The sequence below is a fragment of the Puma concolor genome, chromosome A1, assembly GCF_028749965.1.
Source record: "Puma concolor isolate L17-30 chromosome A1, mPumCon1.1.hap2, whole genome shotgun sequence".
NCBI classification, from domain to species: Eukaryota; Metazoa; Chordata; class Mammalia; order Carnivora; family Felidae; genus Puma; species Puma concolor.
Genome location: NC_141667.1, coordinates 81,846,763 through 81,871,543, shown reverse-complemented (window position 1 = coordinate 81,871,543; position 24,781 = coordinate 81,846,763). Strand labels below are relative to the sequence as shown.

The 24,781-nt window shown below is 39.6% G+C and overlaps 1 protein-coding gene and 1 long non-coding RNA gene across 6 annotated transcripts in view; both read right to left on the bottom strand.

Moving 5' to 3' along the window:
• ERAP1 (endoplasmic reticulum aminopeptidase 1) overlaps window positions 1–24,781 on the bottom strand; it is a 105,872-nt gene that overhangs the window by 23,297 nt on the left and 57,794 nt on the right. For 3 of the 5 annotated variants that reach the window (XM_086693369.1, XM_025923592.2, XM_086693303.1), the window contains exons 2-11: window positions 23,098–23,641; window positions 20,944–21,082; window positions 18,162–18,296; window positions 10,964–11,084; window positions 10,079–10,233; window positions 9,618–9,731; window positions 7,929–8,060; window positions 3,386–3,517; window positions 3,162–3,233; window positions 1,216–1,370 (exon numbers count right to left, since the gene is read on the bottom strand). In XM_086693369.1, the coding sequence (XP_086549495.1) occupies window positions 1,216–1,370; window positions 3,162–3,233; window positions 3,386–3,517; window positions 7,929–8,060; window positions 9,618–9,731; window positions 10,079–10,233; window positions 10,964–11,084; window positions 18,162–18,296; window positions 20,944–21,082; window positions 23,098–23,624 (1,682 nt within the window). In that variant the 5' untranslated portion in view covers window positions 23,625–23,641. The remainder of the gene's footprint in view (window positions 1–1,215; window positions 1,371–3,161; window positions 3,234–3,385; window positions 3,518–7,928; window positions 8,061–9,617; window positions 9,732–10,078; window positions 10,234–10,963; window positions 11,085–18,161; window positions 18,297–20,943; window positions 21,083–23,097; window positions 23,642–24,781) is intronic. The other 2 variants (XM_086693468.1, XM_086693419.1) reach the window with 1 other exon arrangement.
• LOC147584258 (uncharacterized) lies at window positions 8,655–9,607 on the bottom strand. Its single transcript, XR_015246424.1, has 2 exons — window positions 9,145–9,607; window positions 8,655–8,908 (listed from the first exon to the last, which is right to left on the bottom strand). It is a non-coding gene; the product is annotated as an uncharacterized LOC147584258 (long non-coding RNA).

Sequence of the window (24,781 nt, the reverse complement as noted above, 5' to 3'; positions counted from 1 at the left end):
ATACACATACACATATATACATACACACACACAGTGGAGTATTAACCATAAAAAAGAATGAACTCTTCCCATATGCAATTAACAGACATAGACCTAGAACATATTATGTCAAGTGAAGTAAGTCATACAGATAAAGACAGATACAACTAGATTTCACCTATATGTGTAATCTGAAAAACAAAACAAACAAAACAGAAAGACTCATAAACAAGGAAACAGGGGGTGGAGACAGGGGATGAAATAGGTAAGGAAGATTAAAAGATAAAAACTTCCAGTTATAAAATAAGTAAGTCATGGGATGTAATTTACAGCATAAAGCATATTGTCAATAATGTAATACCTTTATTTAGGATGGTAACAGGACTTATCATTGTTATCATTTTGTAATGCATAAAATACATTGAATCAGTAGGATTTACACCTAAACTACTAGGATATTAATTATACTTCAATAATACATGTTATTTAGAGACCATATAAAAGATATAGATATAGAGAGTATATTTTTTTTAACTGTTGGGTATTTTGGATTACACATGGAAAGGTTTTATCTTAGGTTGTATATACATACTTTGGGTTATAACTGTAAAGACACAGAGGAGAAAAGGGGAGGGAGGAGGAGAACGAGAATGATAAAGCAAATGTGGTTAAGAGTTAACATATATGTTAACCTGGGTAAAGAATCTTTGTGTTCTTCTTGCAACTTCTCTGTAAGTGTGAAATTATTTCAAAATAAAATTTTTTACATACGGCCTATCAAGAGTCAATCAAGTTGCCACATCTCCTGATCTCTGAAGTGTTAAAGCTGAACAGGTCCCAGGATCTAACTTGGACTTCCAAAAGAGATCTGAGTCTCTCATAATCCCCAGAAGTCACCTAAATGTTTATGCCCTCAGTGAAAACCCAAATGCCAGGCACTATTGTAATTTAGCAGTGGTCACTTCAAGTCAGTAACTGGAAATTACCATCCTATCAAACTACACAATGTGAGAATGTCAAAATAATTACATATAATCAGCTTTAGGGAGATGAACCAAGGTTTAAAGCCACTGTTATCCTTTTGGGAAGACAATGTTGTGTAATCACCTTTATAGGATACATAGCTTTCATTGAAATATTTCAGCATCTATTAAGAGCACTCTGAAAAATAAGATTTCATCGTACAAGGCAGGTGGTACCTAGGCAACAAAATGAGCTTTTCTCTATGAATGTTACCCAGTTTCTGAGGCGTCATCAGGTCCTTTCCTGTAGTGCTCTTGCTTCATGTGTACATTCCTCCCTCTCACCGTGATGGTTATCAGGGGAAAGCCTTTTTGCAGCGTCCACGTGTTCATCATGGTTTTCACATCAAGGCCTTCCTGACGCCAGTGCTGATTTATACACAGAAAAAAACCGACATGTGACCGCTCACCCAACTCTAATAGAGAACCCAAGCTTGCGCTCACAGGGTTACTTCCTGTTGACAACCTCTGTGAGGCTTTTTCCTCATCCCTTCCTTGGCTCATCAGACCCTGTCCTCCTTCCTCCCTTCCCCACACTGTCTTCTGCCATAGCATTCCCACTAGAGCACTGATTACTTCTTTTCATTCTCTTCCTCTATCTACATGTGTAGGTCATGTCTTGAGAGCATGTATCTGGTTCTACCAGGCATACCTTGGCTTGGCACACCGCACAAAGCAGGCATGGGAATGAAGGCAGAGAAGGGACACAAAATGGCCAGGCATTCAACACCTATATATCATTACTGGCTCCCAGAGAAGCAACGTGGGGCGGGAGGAGGCGGAAATCATCAGTCAACAGCCTGTACTTCCTAAGTGGTAACATCAAGATAGTCCACACTCAACAGTCATAAATTCAAAGGAGAATACATTTTGATACTAAAAAAGCTTCTGGAAAGAGCCTAAATGCCCATCAATTGATGAATGAATAAAGAAGATGTGGTTTATATATACAATCGAATAGTACTTAGCAATGAGAAAAAATGAAATCATGCCATTTACAGCAACATGGATGGAACTGGAAGGTATTATGCTGAGTGAAATAAGTCAGCCAAAGAAGGACAGATATCATCTGCTTTCACTCATATGTGGAACTTGAGAAACTTAACAGAAGACCATAGGGGAAGGGAAGGGGAAAAAATAGTTACAAACAGAGAGGCAGGGAGGAAAACCACAACAGACTCTTAAATACAGAGAAAAAACTGAGGGTGGATGGGGGGGTTGGGGAGAGGGGAAAGTGGGTGACGGGCAATGAGGGGGGCATTTGTTGGGATGAGCACTGGGTGTTGTATGTAAGCCAATTTGACAATAAATTATATTAAAAGAAAAGAAAGATAACACTCAAAAATAAAAAAAAAAGCTTCTAAAGATATTTAAGAGCTAGTAAAAAAAGACAAAACATGCTACAAAACAATCTAGAAATTACTGAATAAAGCGATCTCTAAAAACCAAAAGCCAAAAAAATTAAAATATGGTGAATAAAATTTAGTTGAATCTGTGGATTTAACCTCCACCACCTAGGAAAATATTCCACAAGTCCAGATAAACAGACTCACATTGTTTTGTGACTCAAATATTATGAATTCTTCACAGCTTAACAGTTAAACACATGAATTAAATCTAAATTCAGATCCCCACTCTGTAATTTACTAAGCATAGGCTTTTGGATTCCATATTCCCAATCTGTTAAAATAGAAGTAAAAGTACCCCACTCATGGTCTTATTCTGCAAAGTAAAGGAGGTAATGTACCTAAGTGCTTATTAGCACTTGCCTGACACATAGTAAGCTCTCCAGAATGTTCACTGCCCTTATTTGTTGTTTCACAAATGAAGACCTATGGAAATGATCCATATAGCCTGACTGATACAGACCCCGTCTACCATAGAAACATGCCATACATTCACTGCTTTACAGAGAATGAAGCTCAACAAATCAGTACCAGTGATATTTGTTACCCAAGAATGCTATTCAACTCCCTTGTGTAGATAGTTCTCAAAAGAAATTATAAAAGACTGTCGGTCTGGTATAGTTTAAACACAATCTTTTGTAGAGAAGAATGACAGAATGAAGGGCCTCAAAGAGTTTGGCACAGAGGTTTCCTTCAAAGAATGCGGACTCAAAATATGTGCTTAGGGGTAGCATGTAGAGATCTAACAACTTACTGAGGATGAGGATGAATGTGCACCCCTGGAGCAAAAGCCATCCATTCTTTGTGTGTCATCGGCAGGACAAATCTAAAAACCAAAAATAAACATATTATTCTCAGTTCTGTAGAAAACACTCATGATTCTGCTCAGATGGATTAATATGGTATAGGAAAAACAAAACAAAACATGATAATAAGCCTGTGGATTCCGAAAATAGAGATAAATAAAACCATACTCACACTTGCCATACTATTCCACAGGTCCTCATTTTTTGTGTTTTTATAGCTATACTTCTGGAGATACTGTACAATACCACTTTTAAATGCATCAGCACTGAGATAATCCCTTAGCATATTCAGAATACAAGCTCCCTGAAAAGACAATGTCAAGCATGGTTATAGTTTAATCATCTAACCCACCATCACACTTTAAAAAAAATTTTTTTAAAGAAAGTAGGTTAAACCTAAACCTGTCTAGGGAGGGGATTGAACAGGACTGTTTTTGTTCTTTCTCAGTCCACTAAGCAACCAAGTCTCCCACAGGACAAACTAACATCATGGCCCATTCCCATTACTCACAGGTCAGCAAACGGTGCAGCATCAACACTGAACCCTGGACCACCACCTGCCTTCCCCACTGCCACTCTAGTGCAGCAGTGGGGGCAGAAGGTCCAAGAGGTAGAAGCAGAGATACCGGTTAAGGAAGGGAGGGGAGCACAGACAGCTGGAGCATAGAAGGCAAGAGTAACAATGAGAAAAGAGAATTCCTACATACCCTGTGTTCCTGGGTTAAGGGCTCTTTTCCCCTCCACCCCCATTCATGTGGATTGTAGATCACAAACTCAAATGCCTCTAATGGATAAGGGACATAAATGAGGGAATTCGTTCAAGGGTAAAAAAAAATTTTCTGTTTAGGTTGTTTCTTCCCCTCCACCTTTTTTTTTTTTTTTCAATATATGAAATTTATTGTCAAATTGGTTTCCATACAACACCCAGTGCTCATCCCAAAAGGTGCCCTCCTCAAAACCCATCACCCACCCTCCCCTCCCTCCCACCCCCCATCAACCCTCAGTTTGTTCTCAGTTTTTAAGAGTCTCTTATGCTTTGGCTCTCTCCCACTCTAACCTTTTTTTTTTTCCTTCCCCTCCCCCATGGGTTTCTGTTAAGTTTCTCAGAATCCACATATGAGTGAAAACATATGGTATCTGTCTTTCTCTGTATGGCTTATTTCACTTAGCATCACACTCTCCAGTTCCATCCACGTTGCTACAAAGGGCCATATGTCGTTCTTTCTCATTGCCATGTAGTACTCCATTGTGTATATAAACCACAATTTCTTTATCCATTCATCAGTTGATAGACATTTAGGCTCTTTCCACAATTTGGCTATTGTTGAGAGTGCTGCTATAAACACTGGGGTACAAGTGCCCCTATGCATCAGTATTCCTGTATCCCTTGGGTAAATTCCTAGCAGTGCTATTGCTGGGTCATAGGGTAGGTCTATTGTTAATTTTTTGAGGAACCTCCACACTGTTTTCCAGAGTGGCTGCACCAGTTTGCATTCCCACCAACAGTGCAAGAGGGTTCCCGTTTCTCCACATCCTCTCCAGCATCTATAGTCTCCTGATTTGTTCATTTTGGCTACTCTGACTGGCGTGAGGTCATATCTGAGTGTGGTTTTGATTTGTATTTCCCTGATGAGGAGCGACGTTGAGCATCTTTTCATGTGCCTGTTGGCCATCCGGATGTCTTCTTTAGAGAAGTGTCTATTCATGTTTTCTGCCCATTTCTTCACTGGGTTATTTGTTTTTCGGGTGTGGAGTTTGGTGAGCTCTTTATAGATTTTGGATACTAGCCCTTTGTCCAATATGTCATTTGCAAATATCTTTTTCCATTCCATTGGTTGCCTTTTAGTTTTGTTGGTTCTTTCCTTTGCTGTGCAGAAGGTTTTGATCTTCATAAGGTCCCAGTAATTCATTTTTGCTTTTAATTCCCTTGCCTTTGGGGATGTGTCGAGTAAGAGATTGCTACGGCTGAGGTCAGAGAGGTCTTTTCCTGCTTTCTCCTCTAGGGTTTTGATGGTTTCCTGTCTCACATTCAGGTCCTTTATCCATTTTGAGTTTATTTTTGTGAATGGTGTGAGAAAGTGGTCTAGTTTCAACTTTCTGCATGTTGCTGTCCAGTTCTCCCAGCACCATTTGTTAAAGAGACTGTCTTTTTTCCATTGGATGTTCTTTCCTGCTTTGTCAAAGATTAGTTGGCCATACGATTGTGGGTCTAGTTCTGGGGTTTCTATTCTATTCCATTGGTCTATGTGTCTGTTTTTGTGCCAATACCATGCTGTCTTGATGATTACAGCTTTGTAGTAGAGGCTAAAGTCTGGGATTGTGATGCCTCCTGCTTTGGTCTTCTTCCACCTTTTTTTTCAATGTAACTTTCTAATTCCCAAAAACATCCTTCTTCTCCCCTCAAACCCCTCTATTCACTTCCTGTATATACTATCTTATCTTAAATCTTTTTTCTAAGCAATAATGATTCCATTGACCCTGAAAGCCCTTCCTACTTCCTTTTCTTCCTAGAAAGAAATCACCCTTTAAGAAGTACAAAATCTCCTTTTCTGAGAGAATTTCTTATATCTTCTCAAGACATAGACTGTCCCTTTTTCTGTGGCTCTAGGGGACGGTGGGGATAACAGGCAAAGTCAGGATCCCTGAATATCGACATGGAGTGCATATCTCTGCCAAAAGAATGGATACTTTTTGAAGTTTTTATTGATGGGGTGCCTGGGTGGATCAGTTAATAAGCTTCTGACTCTTGGTTTCTGCTCAGATCATGATCTTACAGTTGTTGAGTTCGAGCCCCATGTTGGGGCTATCAGTACAGAGCCTGCTTGGGATTCTCTCTCCCTCTTTCTCTGCCCCTTCCCCACTCACACTTGCTCATTCTCTCAAAATAACTAAATAAACTTTTAAAAAACACAAATATTTGAAGTTTTTATGGAGGTATAATTTACATGTAACAGTTTCAGGTGTATAGTGATTAAATATTTGTATATACTGTGAAGTGACTACTACAATAAGTCTAGTTAACATCTGTTACCACATAGAGTTACAATTTTTCTTTTGATGTGGACTTTAAAGATGTACTGTTAGCAACTTCCCAATATGCAATACAGTATTATTAACTATATAGTACATGCTGTAAATTACATCCCAGTGACTTAAAGGTTTTCTAACTAAAAATATGTACCCTTTTAACCCCCTTCACCCACTGACAACCACCAATCTGTTCTGTGAAAGGTGAAGTTTTTTGTTTTTTAAGAATACCACATATAAGCAAAATCATATGGTATTTGTCTTTGACTTATTTCACTTAGGATAATGCTCTCAAGGTCCATCTACACTGTCCAAAGGGCAAAATGTCATTCTTTCTTGTGGGTGAATAATATTCTGCTGTATATACATATCACATTTTTCATCCATTCATTCATTGATGGACACCTAGGTTGCTTCCTTATCTTCATTATTGTAAATAATGCTATAATGAGTATGAACGCATGTATTATCTTTGAATTCGTGTTTTTGTTTTCTTTAAACACTCAGAATTGCTGAATCATACGGTAGTTCTATTTTTTAATTCTGCACAAAGAGCAATGGAGCTGCCCTACGCAGGTAGTTCTATTATAAATATATAATGTGTGTGTGTGTGTGTGTGTGTGTGTGTGTGTGTGTGTGTGTGTGTGTGTGTGTGTTTTCTTTTAGAGGCAGAGAGTGCGGGAGCAGGAGAGGAGGCAGAGAAATAGAATCTTAAGCAGACACCACATCCAGCATAGAGCTAGACACAGGGCTCGGTCCCACAACCGTGGGACAGCCATTAATTGAAGAGACTCTCCTTTTCCCATTGTATATTCTTGGCTCTTTTTTCACAGATAAAAAAAAAAAAAAATAACCGTATGTGTGGGTTTGTTTTTGGGTTTTCTAATTTGTTCCACCAAGTTATGTACTTGTGTGTTGTTTTTATCTCCCCTGAACTACTTATGGAAACATCGAAGAAATACCGTTGTTTACTACAAATAAAACAGCCTAGTACAATGATAATGACCTTCTCTGCCCGTTAAAAACAATGGAAACAGTTGGGAATGGAAAGAGAATTGGAAAAGCATCCTTGATCTCATGAAGAAGGAACTATGACTTTATCTCCAGGTTGCATTGCCAAGGGAAATTACCCAGGTTCCATGTAACCAGTGTCATAAGAATCCTTTTTTTTTCTTTTTTCTTGTCCAGAGAAGCCAGATATCAAGATTTTTGTGTAAAATTTCCCACTAGATGTTAGCAACCATTTCCAATTCTGTATTAAACACACCGTATAGGACAGTATTTTGCAGTTCAACAATATAAACCATTTTTGAAGGCAGTGAAAGGCAAGCTATATGGGGCACGGATTTTTGCCTGGTACAACAATTATGCTCAATCAAGACCTATTTGTTGAATGATAAATAAAAGACAAAGTTATTGTAGACCATGGATTTTCACTTTATGACAGAGTAAATGACAAACTGACTATAATATAATCTTTAGGATTACAAACCAAACTTCAAGTTAAGCCTTAAAGAGTCAAGTTTAAGTTTAACTTAAAGTTAAGCCCCTGCCAGCATGGGACAGCATAAAAGGCATTCCATCTGGGTTGTTCCTTATGGAAAGCCACCCCACAACCCTCTGTCATCTCTCCACCAAAGTCTTTATAAGTTTGATGTCTAAAATGTACCCTTATAATCCATTTTTACCTTTTCATAAGAAACTTCATCAAACATTTCCCGAATCTGAGCAGGATTCTCTACAGCTGTCGACACAGGGTGTGAAGAATTTAATGCGTCTACCTCCATCACATCAAAACACTTGCCAAAGAAATAATCTTCCTATTGAGACAAAGACTTGATTTATTTTTAGATAAAAAATATCAAAGGACAAATGTTTTATCTGGGCTAGACAGAAGTGCAGTTTTCTAAAGAGCATCCTAGAAACAATTTTAGGTGAACATTTTAGATTTTGTTCATCTTAAATGCCTATCACTTTAGAAGACAATTTTCTCTTAACTTAAAAATAGAACTATCATTCCTATAGTCAAACAGTGCCAAAACAACAAACTAAAATGTGTAGTGATTCCAACATCTCCAATCATCTTATTTTAAGGCAAAGAAATTTAAATTTTTTAATGTTTATTTATTTTTGACAGAGAGAGACACAGAGCATGAGCAGGGGAGAGGCAGAGAGAGAGGGAGACACAGAATCCGAAGCAGGCTCCAGGCTCTGAGCTGTCAGCACAAAGCCTGACACGGGGCTCAAACTCACAGACCGTGAGATCATGACCTGAGCGGAAGTTGGACACTCAACCAACTAAGCCACCCAGGCACCCCATAGAAATTTAAATTTAAAACTATATGGTCAAAAAAAAAAATGGAGGACAAATTCCAAATATAATCTAATTTCTTAGGGCATATTACTCAACAGAATAACATACACACATCATCATTTTTATTATTAAGGCATACGTGGAAATGGGAAAATATTTATGATCCATTGTAGTACAATAGTTATATAGACATTACAACTATAAATTATGTGTACAGGAAGATGAAAATGAGAAGTTAATATACGCCTAGGTCAAAATTATAGTGGGGTAAAGGATTGTTTGGGGGATTTTGTTTGTTTTTAAAGTAAGTTTCTTTTTTAGCTTTACTACATGCGATTTTCACAAGTTAAACACCTGATTTTTATTTATTTATTTATTTTCAATGTTTTTTATTTATTTTGGGACAGAGAGAGACAGAGCATGAACGGGGGAGGGGCAGAGAGAGAAGGAGACACAGAATCGGAAACAGGCTCCAGGCTCCGAGCCATCAGCCCAGAGCCCAACGCTGGGCTCGAACTCACGGACCGCGAGATCGTGACCTGGCTGAAGTCGGACGCTTAACCGACTGCGCCACCCAGGCGCCCCAACACCTGATTTTTAAAATAAACATGTAAAGGTTCCAAAGCATTAAGTCTGGGACTCCCGAGTGTAGGCTCATAAGTAAACAAGTGTGCAGTTACCTAAAACAAGTAGAATCGTATTTGATTTGACAAGCAGGATACTATTGAAATAAAAGCAATCTGTACATAATCCTTCAGAGAGAAACCTAATGGTTGAGGAAATGATATGCAACAGACAGGCTGTCATTACTTCTAGCTTTTTTATAATAAGGGAGGATAAGATTTAACATAATTTCCTAACAATCACATATTTGGAAATAAGCAATCCAGTTAGGAAATAAGCATTTGTGTTACCTTTCAAGTTCACTAGCATTTTAGAAACCAGATTCTTATCTAAGCTATCAGGGAGTTATTAATATTTCCATGAATTCTATAATCAAAGACCAGCAACACTGAACAAAACAGCAGTATCAACTTATTAAAAATAAGTAAATACTTCTTACGACTTTCAGTTCTGGATGAGTCACAGTGACAGACACAAACTCCATAAACTTCGCAAATCCCTCATTTAGCCAAAGATCATTCCACCATTCCATAGTCACGAGATTCCCAAACCACTAAAAGGAAAGTACTAGATTATTCATACATTTCTATGGAGACTGGATTATCTACACAGTTACAGACATAAGGCATTCAGAAGGAAAGATTTCATATGTTCAATGTCAGCATATAAGTAACATTTACAGAATTTTTTATCAAAATAAGAAGAAAAACCTTTCGACATTCATTTTAAAACATGGGACCTTATGCTTTAAAAGAAATCATTTTTCCTATCGAAAAAAAGACAAAGTAAAGATGAATCGATACACTTCATGTATCAATATGAATAGTCTTTCAAGTCCCATAAAAGCAAAATAGATGTAGTTTCACCACAATTTTTAAAAGTATCATTTATCTTGTGTACCTGGTGGGCGAGTTCATGGGACACAGTCAAAGTAATGCCAAGCTTATTTGATGCAGAAGACTTTTCAGAATCAAACAATAGAACAGATTCTCTGTATGTGGTCAGTCCCCAGTTTTCCATAGCGCCACTCTCAAAGTCAGGAATAGCAGCAAGATCTTGGAAAGGACACAAAAATGTATTAACAGTCCCTAAACTAGACATTGCCCAAACACACTAACTTTCAGAATGGATGGGTGTAGGGATCAAAAAAAAAGAATTTATCACAACCTAGAAAAAGAGGCTCAGTGATTCAGGGTTGCTCTGCTATCGCATGACAAAGTCAGATTGGGGCCTCGGGCCTTCTGACTCCTCTTCCAACTTTCTGACAAGGAATTCAGGGATTGGATACTCTTAATAATAATTTCCTCAATTATACACTTGACTTTGGATGCCCTCGACTCCCATACACCTAAAATCTCAAACAAATAATAGTTTTAAAAGCCCATTAAGAAGGAAACTGCAGATTTTCCTTACACTGTGTAAATGTGTTCATTAAGAAAAATTTATTGAGCACCCTCTCTATTTCTACCAAATATGTGCAAATAATGAAAAAGATGCAGCTTCTGCCCTTTGCTGTCTGCCCACGAATACAACTGAGTTTATCTTTAAGGTCAGAAGGTAAAATTATCACCATGACATGTGCCTCAGAAATCTTATCAAGATCTGCTCCTGCTATTATTAGAAATTTACTGTATAGATTAGGGGTGAGAAGGAGCAACCTTCTCCTGCCAGAGGTCTAGACTTGAAGGGCTGCTGAGATACCATGGGAATGCCAATTACGGGCATATAATACATAGCTGAGGTCATTAAATGCCACAACTTGAAATAATCTTGCAAAATTTCTACCTTGTTTGGGTAAGGGATATGGAATGCTGAAATAATCTTCATAAAACTCTAGAAGAGTCACTGCAGCATCCAGTGCATAATCTGCCTGATGTATCTTGTCTGGCACAGCATATATGGAAACCTGAAGAGAAAGCACAGTTACTCAAATGCCATAGTGGCTTCTCTCCACGTGGGGAATAAACTTAGGAATTCTCTGAGCTTGCACCCATGGGTTAACAAGGCATAAAGAAATAGGAAGCCACAGGATGAAAGCACCCAAGATTTGGTAACCAAGATTAGATATTCAGGGCCGAAGCGCCCCAATTTAGTACAGAATCAGAAAGCTGCTTTCATGGGAGGGAAGGTCCAGAATAGGTGAACAGGTAAATAGGGCTGTTGCCCAGCCCTAGGTAACAGGTATATAGGGCTGCTGCCCAACCGCAACAGGCCAAAGTTGCCCAGAGGGGAGCTTATTAGCAAAGAAAGGTACCTTGATGTCCCTGAGGTAGCATGCTCTCACTCTCTTGTCCCCTATGCAAGCTAGGATAAACAGACAACGCCCCTCATGCCTGCCATAAACAACCAGCTGCCCAGCACCAGGACTTTGCTTTGTGTTGACCAAAACCCCTAACACTGCATATCTGCAAAACCCCCTTTTCCTCACAACTGTGAGTTAATGTTCATGGTTTCACTGTCTCTTTGTGCACATCCATCACGCTTTTAAGCCTTCTGATTCTAATAAAAACACAGCAAGGACCCTTACTCGGGGCTCTTGTCTCCTCCGAAACGTTAGCCTCTCTCACATTTTAATCCTGCGTCCCGATTTCTTGCTGGAGAAGAGAGAACTCCAGACCCTAAGTCTACAACAGATGGTGACCCAGGCCTGACATGGCCAGAAGGTGGTGCAACTCAAGGACTGCGGGATGCCATGGACCGACTAAAGAGCTCCAAGAAAAACACACCAGATTACAATCTCTTCCTGATGAACTAAGAGAAAAGCGAAACTGTATTAGGATTTGCTGCCGCGGAACTTTGGAGAGATTTATCATGGGAGACTCCCTATCCCCAGAGCAGAAAGAGTACATTCATATTTTACAATCATTGGGAAAGGTGGCTGGCACTATCTTCACTCAGAAAGCACTCCCTGAATTATAATTACCCAGCAACACTGCCTCAGATATCAGATCACAAGGAACTTATGATCTTGATATTTGGGAGCGAGTAGGGAAAACATTAAAATCTCAGCATTCCGAGGTGGCTAATGTCCTCCCCTGAGGTAATCCTTACTTGGTCCATTGTCCATACTGCCCTTCTCCCATTGAGTTCAGATGATGCATATAAAGATACAGAATTACCCAAAAAAGAGGAAAACCCTAGGCTTTTTTATAGTCAGCCTGTGCCTTCACTGCCTTTACAGCCAGAAGATACACACCCTCTCTCCAAAGGGTGGGACGATATCGAGCCTCAAGAAACCTCACCGACTGGTTCTGATAAAGTCCTCACCCCAATGCAAAAGTGCATTAAGAAGCCCAGAAGGCCGGTGAATTCCAGGTGTTTCCCGTTGTCGGGCAAAACGGGCAATACGTCCGTGAAGGCCTGCTCTTTCAAATAGTAAAGGAATTGCAGAAATCAGTTCAGCTGTATGGCTCCACAGCCCTTTTACGATCTGCATTTTAGAAACTATTTGTGGCACTATTCCATGTGTGCCTAGGACTGGGGCTCTCTTATAAAAATCATTTTGACTCCAGCCCAGTATGCTGTCTATGCCCAAGAGTTTCATGACGCTTGTGTAACTCGTGCTATGCAAAACTTTGACGCTGCTATTCCAGCGTCTTTTGAACAACTGTCCAGTACAGGACAATGTTCCCAACTAAGGCAACAAGCTCAGCTTCCAATCATTGTCAGCAAAACAATACACTAAAATAGTATGACTTATTTTACACAGGCCGTCTCTTTTAAAGGGGACTCTCTCTCTCTCACTGTTACTCCCAATATACTCTGGCTACTCTAACTACACGTGGGGGTTTCTCCCTCATTCATTTCCTTGGTCAATGACTACGATAATTAGAGCCAACTGTCTCTGGTTAGTCTACCTCAGGATGGAGGTTTTAAGGAATATTCCCAAGCAGCTGCCAAAACTCCTTTTGTCTTGGGGAACTTCTCTGTCTTCTCTGGCCTGACATAAGACTGCCTAATTCCACAAGTGAAAAACAAAACAAAACAAAAATCTGTACCTGCTCATCTATCTGAGCTAACAGGCTTTAGGACCATGAGAACTCTTTCTCTGCCCTCTATGCCTTTATCTGCCTTCAGGCCAACTGTGGGCACCTCACCCTTTAGGCCTTCCCTTCCCACTCCTCAGGGTCCTGCACCAACTGGGATACAACCTGCATATCTGGCTCTTCAATGCCTCAGGCAGCATCAACTCTTCCTCCTAAGAGCAAAAAATACCCCCTTAGACTAGGGCCACCCACTTCAGAATTCCTCACTGGTTCCACAGGAAAAAATTGACAATGGTAAACTTTTAAGAGGACACAGATAAAATGTAATTAAGATAGACATGTCTTTTAAATTATCAAAATTAAATAATAAAACTTTATTCTACTAAGGTTCACTGAAAGTCAAATAAGTTCATTTTATCTCTTTTCCAATTTGTCAGCCAAAGGATGACTTAAAGTAATGGTTAACTTTGTCTCATAGTTTTCATGGGTAATTGTTAAAATAGCTTTCAGGGTCTTTGGTAACCTGAAACTTTAACATTTTGCTTAAATGATAAATTAAATCTATTGAACATTTAGGCCTCTTCCAAATCAAATGGAATGGTAAAGCATTGCTTACTAACCGTAGGTTTGTGCTTCTGGCTTCTGTGACAAAAATACTGAGGACATTTAAATCTATTAAAAAGCATGCTTTATGCTTAATGGATCCATAAGTCTGCCACCTAAAAAATTTCTGATGTAACAGATGGTTTACAATTGGTTACTACTTTGTTTTCAATGGAGACTAAGGTTTCTAAGAGTTAAAATTCTGCTAAATATAATTAAGGCTAATGGAAATAAGGAAAGTAACTCCATATATAAAAAAAGTAAGAGATATGTAAGAAAGATATAAAAAATGAGCATACATTTTTGTTAAAGGTAATAAATAAAATTTTAACAAAAAGGGTAAAATGACAGGACAGCATGCCCTTTTTAAGTTGTTTTACTTAAGCCTTGGTTGGAATTACCCATTCCTTATAATCCACAAGGCCAAGAAATTGTAAAAGGAGCACATAGTATGCTCAAAAACGTGTTTAAAAAACAAAAAAGCAGGGCGCCTGGGTGGCGCAGTCGGTTAAGCGTCCGACTTCAGTCAGGTCACGATCTCGCGGTCCGGGAGTTCGAGCCCCGCGTCAGGCTCTGGGCTGATGGCTCAGAGCCTGGAGCCTGTTTCCGATTCTGTGTCTCCCTCTCTCTCTGCCCCTCCCCCGTTCATGCTCTGTCTCTCTCTGTCCCAAAAATAAATAAACGTTGAAAAAAAAAATTAAAAAAACAACAACAAAAAAAAAAAAAAAACAAAAAAGGGAGAGATACCCATGGCTATCTACATTACAACCTCAGCTCCTTCTTGATCTTGCTATGATTACTCTTAACTTTTTAAATCTTAATCCTCAAAGACTAACAGCAGCTGAGTGACATTCTTCAAAATCAGATAAACCCTCTCATCCTATGGTGCTATACCAAACCCCTGAAAGGGGGCCCACATGGACTGGGCCCACTAAACTTCTCACCTGGGGTTGAGGAGGATATGTTTGTGTTCTTTCAGATTCTGGACCTCTATGGATCCCCTCTCTGTTGGTTGGTGAAGCCATACCATGGAGACCCCTGGATATCTTCCAATGAACCAGTACTTCCAGAGAATGACAATTAATGAGCAGCCACCAGCCCCCCTTTTTCAAGATGGAAGAAGCTTCTTCATTGACTCCTCATCCTGAAGCCACTCCACAAACGCAACATAACATGGGGAAGCCTTAATCTCCTGTCTAACCAGGTCGGCATCCTCTTACAACACAATGGTATTGCATATACCCCTGACTCGCATCTGATGGCCATGATCTCCATCATTGACAGGAATTCGATACAGGTAACCCTGATTCTTCTCCTTGTCCTCATTTGTCCGGGCCAAGCTCAATATTCATATTGGGCTCATCTCCTTAACCCACCTATATTTGACAGCTTAACACTCCTAGACCTGGATATTCCTGGTAGCAATAATGACACTGAATTCATGGGAGGAGCCAATCTTAACCTGCCCTTCCAAACTGAACAAGAGCATTGGCTTTATATGCCAAGACCTCAATGGTGGCTTATCCCAGCACCTCCTATGTGTGTTACCAAACTTAGCAATCTGCTTGTCTCAAAGTAAGAATCAACTGGCTTTTACATGTACAGACCAAAATCTCTAAAAGGCCAATTTTACCTTTTTCTCAGCCACAAACTTTGATATACCTCAAAAAACAAACATATCTCACACTCCTAATGTTCTAGCTTGCTCTAGTCTCAAGTATTCAGACCACCCCTGGAATAATATTCCTTGGACAACCTGTTATGGAGAGACTGAGCATAATCTTCACTGGGGCAATTGGACCATTATTGACAGGGGTCCTAGAGGACATCTTGAAACAAAATATTCAAATAAGACCATATCCTTTGACCAATCTAGTAGACAGAACATTTTTTGGAAGGACAGAGGCTTGTCTGGCCCTATAATTTCTGCACATAAAGGGAAATTAAAAGGACCCTGGCTTGTTAATCTTTGGAAGCTAGGCCTTTCTTCGCTCATACTGTTAGCCATGGTGAAATTTATGTAAATCAACATATTAACATAACTTGGGCCTCATGCCTGCCATAAACAACCATCTGCCCAATGCCAGGACTTTGCTTTGTATTGACCCAAACCCCTAACACTGCATATCTTCAAGATCACCTTTTCTCACCAACACATGAGTTAATATTCACAGTTTCACTGTGTCTTTGTGCACAGCCATCACACTTGTAAGCCTTCTGATCCTAATAAAAACGAAGCAAGGACCCTTACTCAGGGTTCTGGTCTCCTCCCGGATATTAGCCTCTGTCTCATTTTAATCCTGTGTCCGCTCTCTTGATGGACAAGAGAGAACTCCAGATCCAGAGTCTATGACATCTCCACAATTGTATGGAAGATGGACATCAACAGTTTCATTTTGTGGAATATGGTTGCCACTTAGGAAGAAAATTGGAAGTTCGATTTCTTGTATTAATGCCACCTATTTCTGACCAAGTCCCCTTCTGAAAACTACAACATGCTGGATAACGTAAACAAAAAGGTCTTTTTAAAAATGTTCTTATGGAATAATGGAAAAGTAAAGAAAACTTAAATGCCAAAAATGAGTAACAGTAGAACCCTCCTAGACAGAAGAGCCCTGCAGCCAGCTTTTGTCCTGAGGACACTAACCTAACACAAATGGACTTGAGCTTTGGTTTTCACAGCATTGAAGGTCTCAGGGGATAGAAGACAAAGTCCAGAGCCCGTCCAAGGGGGGAAACCCCAACAGAATATGCACCATGCATAAAGTTGAACCCTATAGGACCATACCCTTTCTGTAAAGATAAACTAAAAATAGCCATCCCCTTCCTCAAGGAGACTGCAAGGGGGAAAAATGCCTTTTTCAAGTCTTGGTACCATATGGGGAAGGTTGTGGGAAGTCCTGAGTGAATCAGCAAGTTAATCTTCATGCTGGTTAGCAACTGGACTCACAATAACCAGGTGGCTCAAAAACCTGAAGCTAATAATTTGATTTAAAGCGGTTCATGGGCTGGTAAGGGCTCCCAGGCATCTGCCAGGAGCAAACAAATTCTCTGTGGAAACCCACTGTCAACTCAGATAGTGTAAGTTCAATACACACACAGGAACAAAACAATAACTAGCAGAAACAACAAATCACAGAATGAGACACATAAAGACTTCAGATAGGACAGTTAACTAGAATATAAAACGTTTAATGTGTTTAAAGAAATAAAAGGCCTAAAAATACTAATAGGTAAAAAGAATTCTTGGACCTAATTCCAATGTGTGTGTGTGTGTGTGTGTGTGTGTGTGTGTGTGTGTGTGTGTGTTGGGGGGTGTTATGCCCACACCTCCAAGCAGTTCTCCAACACCACCTGAGTGTCCCACAGTTCCAACTCGATTCTGACACTACCCAGAGATACACCAGATTCCACAACATAAAGGTTCAGTCTTACAAAACTGTCCCCACCCCCACTTCAGATGATATTCACAAGTCCAGGTTACCATCTGTGCTTCTGACCCACAGGCTACAGACTAGAGGTTGCAAAGACCTCCCCCTTAGGTTCCATTAATCTGCTAGGGCAGCTCACAAAACTCAGAGGAATATTTTACTTATTATAAAAGGATGTAACTGAGAAAGAGATGTGCAGGGCAAGGTACGGGAAAAGGCACAAAGTTTCCATACCATCTCCAGGCAAGCCACTCTCGCTGAAATCTTCACACTTTCACCAACCCAGAAGTCCTATCTACTCAGGCCTCAGAGAAAACCAGCATAAATAAATTAGGCATCTTCAAATTAAAGCTCCTCTTCTCCAAAAAAAAAAAAAAAACCTATTTGCATTCAGAGCCCAACAACATATAGTTGAATAGGTTGCTCCTTATGCAATGGTACCCAGAAAAGGGGCAAGTACTCCTTGAAACAAGATCTTTTCTCCAGTATTCCAGTATTAGCTGGCATAAATGCTCTCCCCAGAGTCATTTAATACTCCAAGCAGACTGCTCTATTTTACTTCCTACTCAAGGCCAGAAATCCTCTGCTCAGGTAGTCAGTGACATTTACTTCTAAACTGCAGTAAGTGACAGCCAGAGGCAACCTCAGAAAACACTGCAGGATCTGGTCCAACTTACACATTTTAAAGAAATATAAACTAAGTTCCAAAGGGAGCAGAGTCAAGGTCAGAATGCCTGCTAAAGGTGGAGCCAGGACTATGATCTAGGCCAGGCCAAGCCTCTCTGCATGTTTTTGTGTTAGAACTTCATTATAAATACGAGCATCTGTAACAATAGGATGCCAACCTTCCTGGTTGGGCCAAGACTCAGGAATGTGCCCAAAATGTGGGGCTTCTAGTTTTAAAACCAGGACAGTGTCAGATCAGGACAAGCTGGCCACCCTATGTGACAATCACAGGTTCACCTTGATTCCACTCTTGGTCATCTTGCTAACAGACTTAAAATCTGAAATAATGAAAGCCACCAGGTAGGTGCTCATCTTCACAGTGACATCAAAATGGTCTTCTATGAGTCCTTCAGCAATAGTCACAGATTTAACCTAAAATCAGAATAAAATCAGCATATAATCCAATTATCCAATGCATTGAAAACAGTTTATAAACAGAAATCTCCTTACCACCAGATATAATATTGAAAGTACATAGCACAATATTTATATAATTATTTTAAAATTTGTCTTTCTAATACCTGACTATAATTTAGATATAAAGACCATTCTACTCAATTTTTTTAAATGGGATATAATTCACATATCATAAAATTGACCATTTTGAAGTATATAGTTCAGTGTTTTTTTATTATATTTACAGTTGTGCAACTATCATCACTAAATTTCTTTTCAATACCCCAGATGGTTGCAAACTAACTCATATCTGGTACATGAGGATTAATAATATGAATGGGACAAAGCAAACCTGAGATTGGTGGTTTCACTAAGAGGTAGTCCACCTGACCATAAATACAGGTTTGAGAATTATCTAGAAATACAATGTCTAATTTTTTTTTCCTGTGGGAAAACATGTAACCATGTACAGCTTAAATAGAGCCTCTATTTTCCTAAAAAACTGAAAGTAACCCATGCTTGGGCCTGACATGGCAAAGCTTCCTCCAAACTCTGATTTGCTTCATTGGAATCAGCTTTAAGTGCAATCAGGGAGAAGCCTTGCAGTGGGGTGGGGGTGATGGCGGTATAGTCTAAGAGGTCTGCTTCCAAAAAGGGAAGTGTAATACCTCAGGCAACACACAGCACTGGGGTGTGAGTTTGGAGAACAAGAACAAGAGGAGAACCAGCCTGGGAAATTCCATGTTAACACATGCATTTTTCCTGATATCTTATTTCTACCTCTATTTCAGTGCCCTTGTGCTTCTTTTTAATACCAACCAACCACCAGTTATGTGTGTGTGATGGCCACTCTTTGCTCACTTAAGTCCTGACTCTGACAGTCGACACAGGTTTACTCTGGAAAAAACTCCAAATTACCTCTTCTTTTTAAATGCCTTCTGCCCTAGTCAAAATTCTCATTCCTGAAGTTGTGCTATTTACTAGGAAATTGCAGAGGAAATTTTAATAATTAATTAATTAAGGTTAATTAATTAACCTTTAAATGTGATTAAATCTTGCCCACTGCCCAAACAATTCAATATTCCAATGGTCTATTTGCTTTTCCAGCCACTGAAATGATCCTTTGAGACCCCACTGTCCTTCCCCCAAACTCCAGGTCCGCAGCCTGAGTTCAGGCTGATCCTGTAAGATTTCTGCCAATGGGAGGGCTTTCCTGTCCAAGAGGCAAGATTACATTAGAGATTTTCCTCTCCTAGAGGTCTTAGATACCTATGGATTTAGCTCCACCATCCTTGTGAAGCCTTTGGAGCTCCTAGCCTACCTCCTGAAAACCTACAAGTTTCTCCACCAATCTTTTTTGGTCATCAGTATTCTCCTTGATTCCATCTTATCTCTGTGCTTTATTCTCTTAAAGCTGTGATTCTGTAATTAGAGAACACATTCCCATCCCAGGGATGGAATGTTAATTGGAACCACCATGTTCTCTATCTCAAATTTATATCAGAAAAACACCACAATTGTTTCCTGTGTTTTCATATACAAATGTGGGTGGAGTAGACAGAAGTTCTTAGCTGGCAGAAATTTGCAGAAGAGTGCTCTTCACAGAACAGAGCACAACCCTCTGAGGCGGGCTGTCAGAATCTTGTTTGAGGAAGGGATTTTTATGGTATTCAGTGAGGGAGGGGCTCTACAGAGTTTTTAGAGTTGCAAGGTACTGTCCTAGATGCTGGCTGTGGCTCTCAGAGTCCCTATATGCTAATATTTTGCCTCCTTGGTCAGCACAGGAAGGAGCTGGTATACCCTTGAAGACTCTGGGCCAAGTCAGTTCCACCTGAGTGTCATCCACAGTGAGCTCTCTGAACAAAGCCTGCGTGTGCTTTAGGAGCTGATGTGCACCAGTTGCAGAATGATAGCCCTGCAGATGAGTTTTTCTGAGCTGCCAGAATCAGCTTAGAGTTAGGGGCACTTACTGAGTACCTTTATTCATTTGGCACGGCCATTTTCTCACCACTTTTGAAAATCAGATGGAACACTGTCCATATTTGCTTTGGTATTGAAGGATAATGGTTTCCTTAAAGGGAACTGAGCTATCTATCACTACTTACCTTTTATACCATGATATTCCAAAAAGATTACTTTTTTTTTTTCTGTCAGCCCAATTTTACGCATATAGTTACAAATTATATAGCTAGTATTAGTTTATCATATATAGAAATTATAGAAAATAACTGTATACTAGAAATATGGCCTTATTTGACAAAGTGTTCCCTTTAAAATCCTTTCAAAAGGTCATAAGACAAAATGAAGGCAAAAGCACTTTGGGAAGGGCACTCTCGTTTAAACCTGCCCTGATTCCTTACACAGTTTCCCTCCTGTCAATATCAATGACCTGGAATGAGACTTGTGTTGAAATCTTCCTAGTTTTAGGGACAGTTTCTTCTTTGGCTACAAATAAATTGTTACTTGAAACAAAAGTATAGCTTGGGAATGAAATAAGAAAAGTCATGCAATAAACCAAATAACACAGGTGACGTGAATGTTAATAACTGTCACTGGGGAAATGCAAGGCATAGCCTATCAATAGACGTTTCCTGTGAGTAGATATACAGGAGTTCAGACTCACCAGTGGCATATTGGAGATGGACAGGTGCCTTGGCTCCCTTCTGATCTTGACTGAAAAATTTGCTTTGAAGGAAGGTTCATCAAAGCAGGGAAAGGCCATTCTGGCTGCAGTAGGTTCAAAATGTGTTGATGCAAGTACTCTAAAATTATGGCAAGTGAAATAAAAATATAATATAAAGCACCAGGGACTCCAAAATAGATGTATGTTTGGTTTTTAATTCCTAAAGATACCACACAATTATTGATTTCACTACTAAAACAAATGTTTCAACAAAAGTTATCATGAACTAAGTAAAAAGACAAGTAAAAATCTGGGAAAATTAATTGCAAGTTATCTGACAAAGGGTTAATAGCCTTGACAGAAAAATGAACACTTAAAAATGAGTAAGAGTATACGCAACAACCATGTGGAATAGCAGGCAGGTCATAAACAGGCAATTCACTGAGAAAGGGCCTATAAATAGTCAATAAACATATCAAAAACTGCCCAGCTTCCTCAATAACCAATGAAATGTAAATTAAAGAGACATACCTGTTGGCTTTTTGGTTCTAAAAGGATTGCCCAGATACATTATTGGTTAGGGATGAGGATTGTGGCAAGGGATATCAAAAGACTGTAGACCCTTTAACTTAGCAATTTTGTTTATAGGCATTTATTCCAAGGAAATGATTTTCAAAGATACTGCTATTGCTGAAAAGGTGGAAACATCCATCATGGTGGATTAGTTAAATCAATGCAAAACATACATTTTAATAAAGTCATTAAAATGATGTATAGGAGGGGCGCCTGGGTGGCACAGTCGGTTAAGCATCCGACTTCAACCAGGTCACGATCTCACGGTCCGTGAGTTCGAGCCCTGCATCGGGCTCTGGGCTGATGGCTCAGAGCCTGGAGCCTGTTTCCAATTCTGTGTCTCCCTCTCTCTCTGCCCCTCGCCCGTTCATGCTCTGTCTCTCTCTGTCCCAAAAATAAATAAACGTTGAAAAAAAAAATTAAAAAAAAAAATAAAAAGAAAAATAAAAAAAAATGATGTATAGGAATAGTCATTCATATGAAACATCTCCTCAACATATTAAAATAAAATTCCTTATACAACAGAAAATATAACATAGCTCCACTTACATAATGTATAACCATATCCAAAAAGAAGTCTAGAAGGATGATCCCCAAAATAAAAGTAGTGGTTATCACTAGGGACCATAATAGGGATAAAATTGACTTTTCAAAACATTCTTTTTGGTAGCATCTGACCTTTTTTTAACCTCAAAAGAATAATATGGAATCAGAAGAATAAGTGACTATAATCTACTAGCAAATAAAATTTGATTTTAAAGTTCAGCATAAAATCTCCCAAAATAGATTATACCTTCTTAAAAACAGAACAATAGAAAGGCAGGTGAGAATCTCTAAAAAGAGTTTTAACTGAGAAAAAAACTTTTCTTATAGGCTGTATGGGATGAATTACATCCTCCAAAAATATGTTGAAGTCTTAATCCCTAGTATCTGTGAATGTGATTTCATTTGGAAATAGGGTCTTTGCAGATGTAATCAAATTAAGATGAGGCCATCAGGTTGGGCCCTAATAAGACCAGTGTCCTTACAAGAAGAGGGAAGCTGGGGGAATGGCTATGTGACAGCAGAGGCCAAGTCCAGACTGATGTAGCTGCAAGCCAAGAAATGCCAACAAAGGAGGGCCACCACAGACTAGAGAGATGGAGGGAAGGATTCTTCTCAGAGATGTAGAGAGTGTAGCCCTGGATTTTGAATTTCTGGCCTCCAGAACTGTGAGAGAATAAATTTTTGTTGTGTTAAGGCACTCAGTTTATGATACATTGTTACAGCAGCTGAAGAAAACTAATACATAGACCGAGAGAATTAAAAACATTTATTATATGCCAGAAATCTAACTAAATAAACAAACAGGTACTTTGACAGAGCTGAAGGAAAGAAAACTGGTTAAAACAGAATGAAACGTGACATCCAAAAACACAAAAAGAATCTACTGGCCATGTTTAGCTGTATAAATGAAACGCAAAATCAAAACAAGGAAAAGCATTCAATGATCAAGGGAGTTTTAAGAGATAATCCATATGAAATCATAAATTTAGTATGGGGACAGCACTTGAAGTTTTTAAAAAAATAGAAAAAAAGTACCTTACTTCCCCTTCTTTGGTTCTGTAGGTGCTTTTATAAAATCCATTTAAATGCTCAGAAAGGGTGCCAGCATAGTCAATGACAACTGTGTACAGGAGCCCAACAACCAGAGGCTCGGGAGCCAGAAGTGCGATTTGCTCATGAAGCGGGTATTCCAGGACTCTCAATGGTTCTGCAGTCAGTCTCTCTCCAACTCTCTTCCTGAGGGTGGCCTTAGATATTTGCAGGTGGTGACTATGCAGGATGATGGTAGTGGTAGGCCGGCTGGCTGTGATTTCTATTTGAGTGGTTCCCTCGAAAGTCAGAGTGGTGAGATTTGCATGGATCATGAGATCATAATGAACCGGGCTGATGTGCTCAGGAAGTCGAATTTTATCCCAAGGGAATGGTGACCCATTACTAGCTTTTGGAGACGAGGTGTCACTGCTCTGACACCAGGAAGGAGTTGACACAGTTAAGAGAATCAACAGTGAGGACAGTAGAAGCAGCATGGTTCCAAGTGGCCACTTGACGGACAGAGATATCATCTTCTTGCTCACACTACCTAGTGAAACAAATGTATAAAAGGCCCCCCACCCCAAGGAAAAAAAAATTGAGTCACTAAAATATTATCAAGATTGCGTAATTTCACATTGTATCTACCCAGGATTAACAGATACAGATACAAACTTTCAAAAGGTTTAGGTCTTTTCCCCCCGAAAGTAAAATTACCTTCCCTATGTTACTGATTCATAGAAGAAAGAAGTTTATGGTTAGCACCAATCTTAATATCTATTTAAAAAGTATCATTTAGCTTTACAAATTTACATGAACTCTATCATTCAGGGTTCTTGGTTGAAGAACAAGCTCACTAAGTAGTTCATCAAATGTGTCACAGAGTTATCAGGATATTTGGGAAACCAGCCCCATAAAACAGCAAAGATTGGGGCGCCTGGGTGGCTCAGTCAGTTGAGCATCTGACTTCATCTCAGGTCATGATCTCGTGGTCAGTGGGTTCAAGCCCTGCATCAGGCTCTGTGCTGACAGTTCGAAGTCTGGAGCCTGCTTCAGATTCTGTCTCCTCTCTGCCGCTTCCCCACTCACACTGTCTCTCTCTCAAAAACGAAACAATGTTTAAAAAAATGTTTAAATAAATATATAAAACAGGCAAAGATGGACACCAGAACCATATCAGAGAAACTGGCCAGGTGACCAGTCCCACCCACACTGGACCCACACTGGAGGAAGCCACCCTTCTGCCTAGGGATCAGACGCTGGCCACTGCTGCAGCCACTGCCAATGTGAGGTCTCTGCTGCCCCTGCAATTTGGCAATACTTCTTTCAGCTGAGGTCAGGTATCCACCCTGCCCGCCTGTCAGGGAGGCGGAAAAAGCAAAAATCTGGATTTCACAGCTTCTGCAGGAAGGGACAGGTCTGGCTGCCCACCAAGCTTACAAAGTAGAGAATTACTAACATAGAGGAAGCAAAGGAAGGAGACACAGATGCTGAGTGGCCAGGACTGTGGGGAGGCAAGTATCCCTAACAGTAACCTTCAATAACAGCGGCCGGCATCTTTGTCAAATTGTCGTACCAAAAGTTAATCTAATATTAATTTAGCCAGGAATGACTTAAAGAGTTCACACCAATAGTCTGTGATAAACATAGCAATCCCCAGGATTCTCTCTTGCAAGTATTTAACAAATAT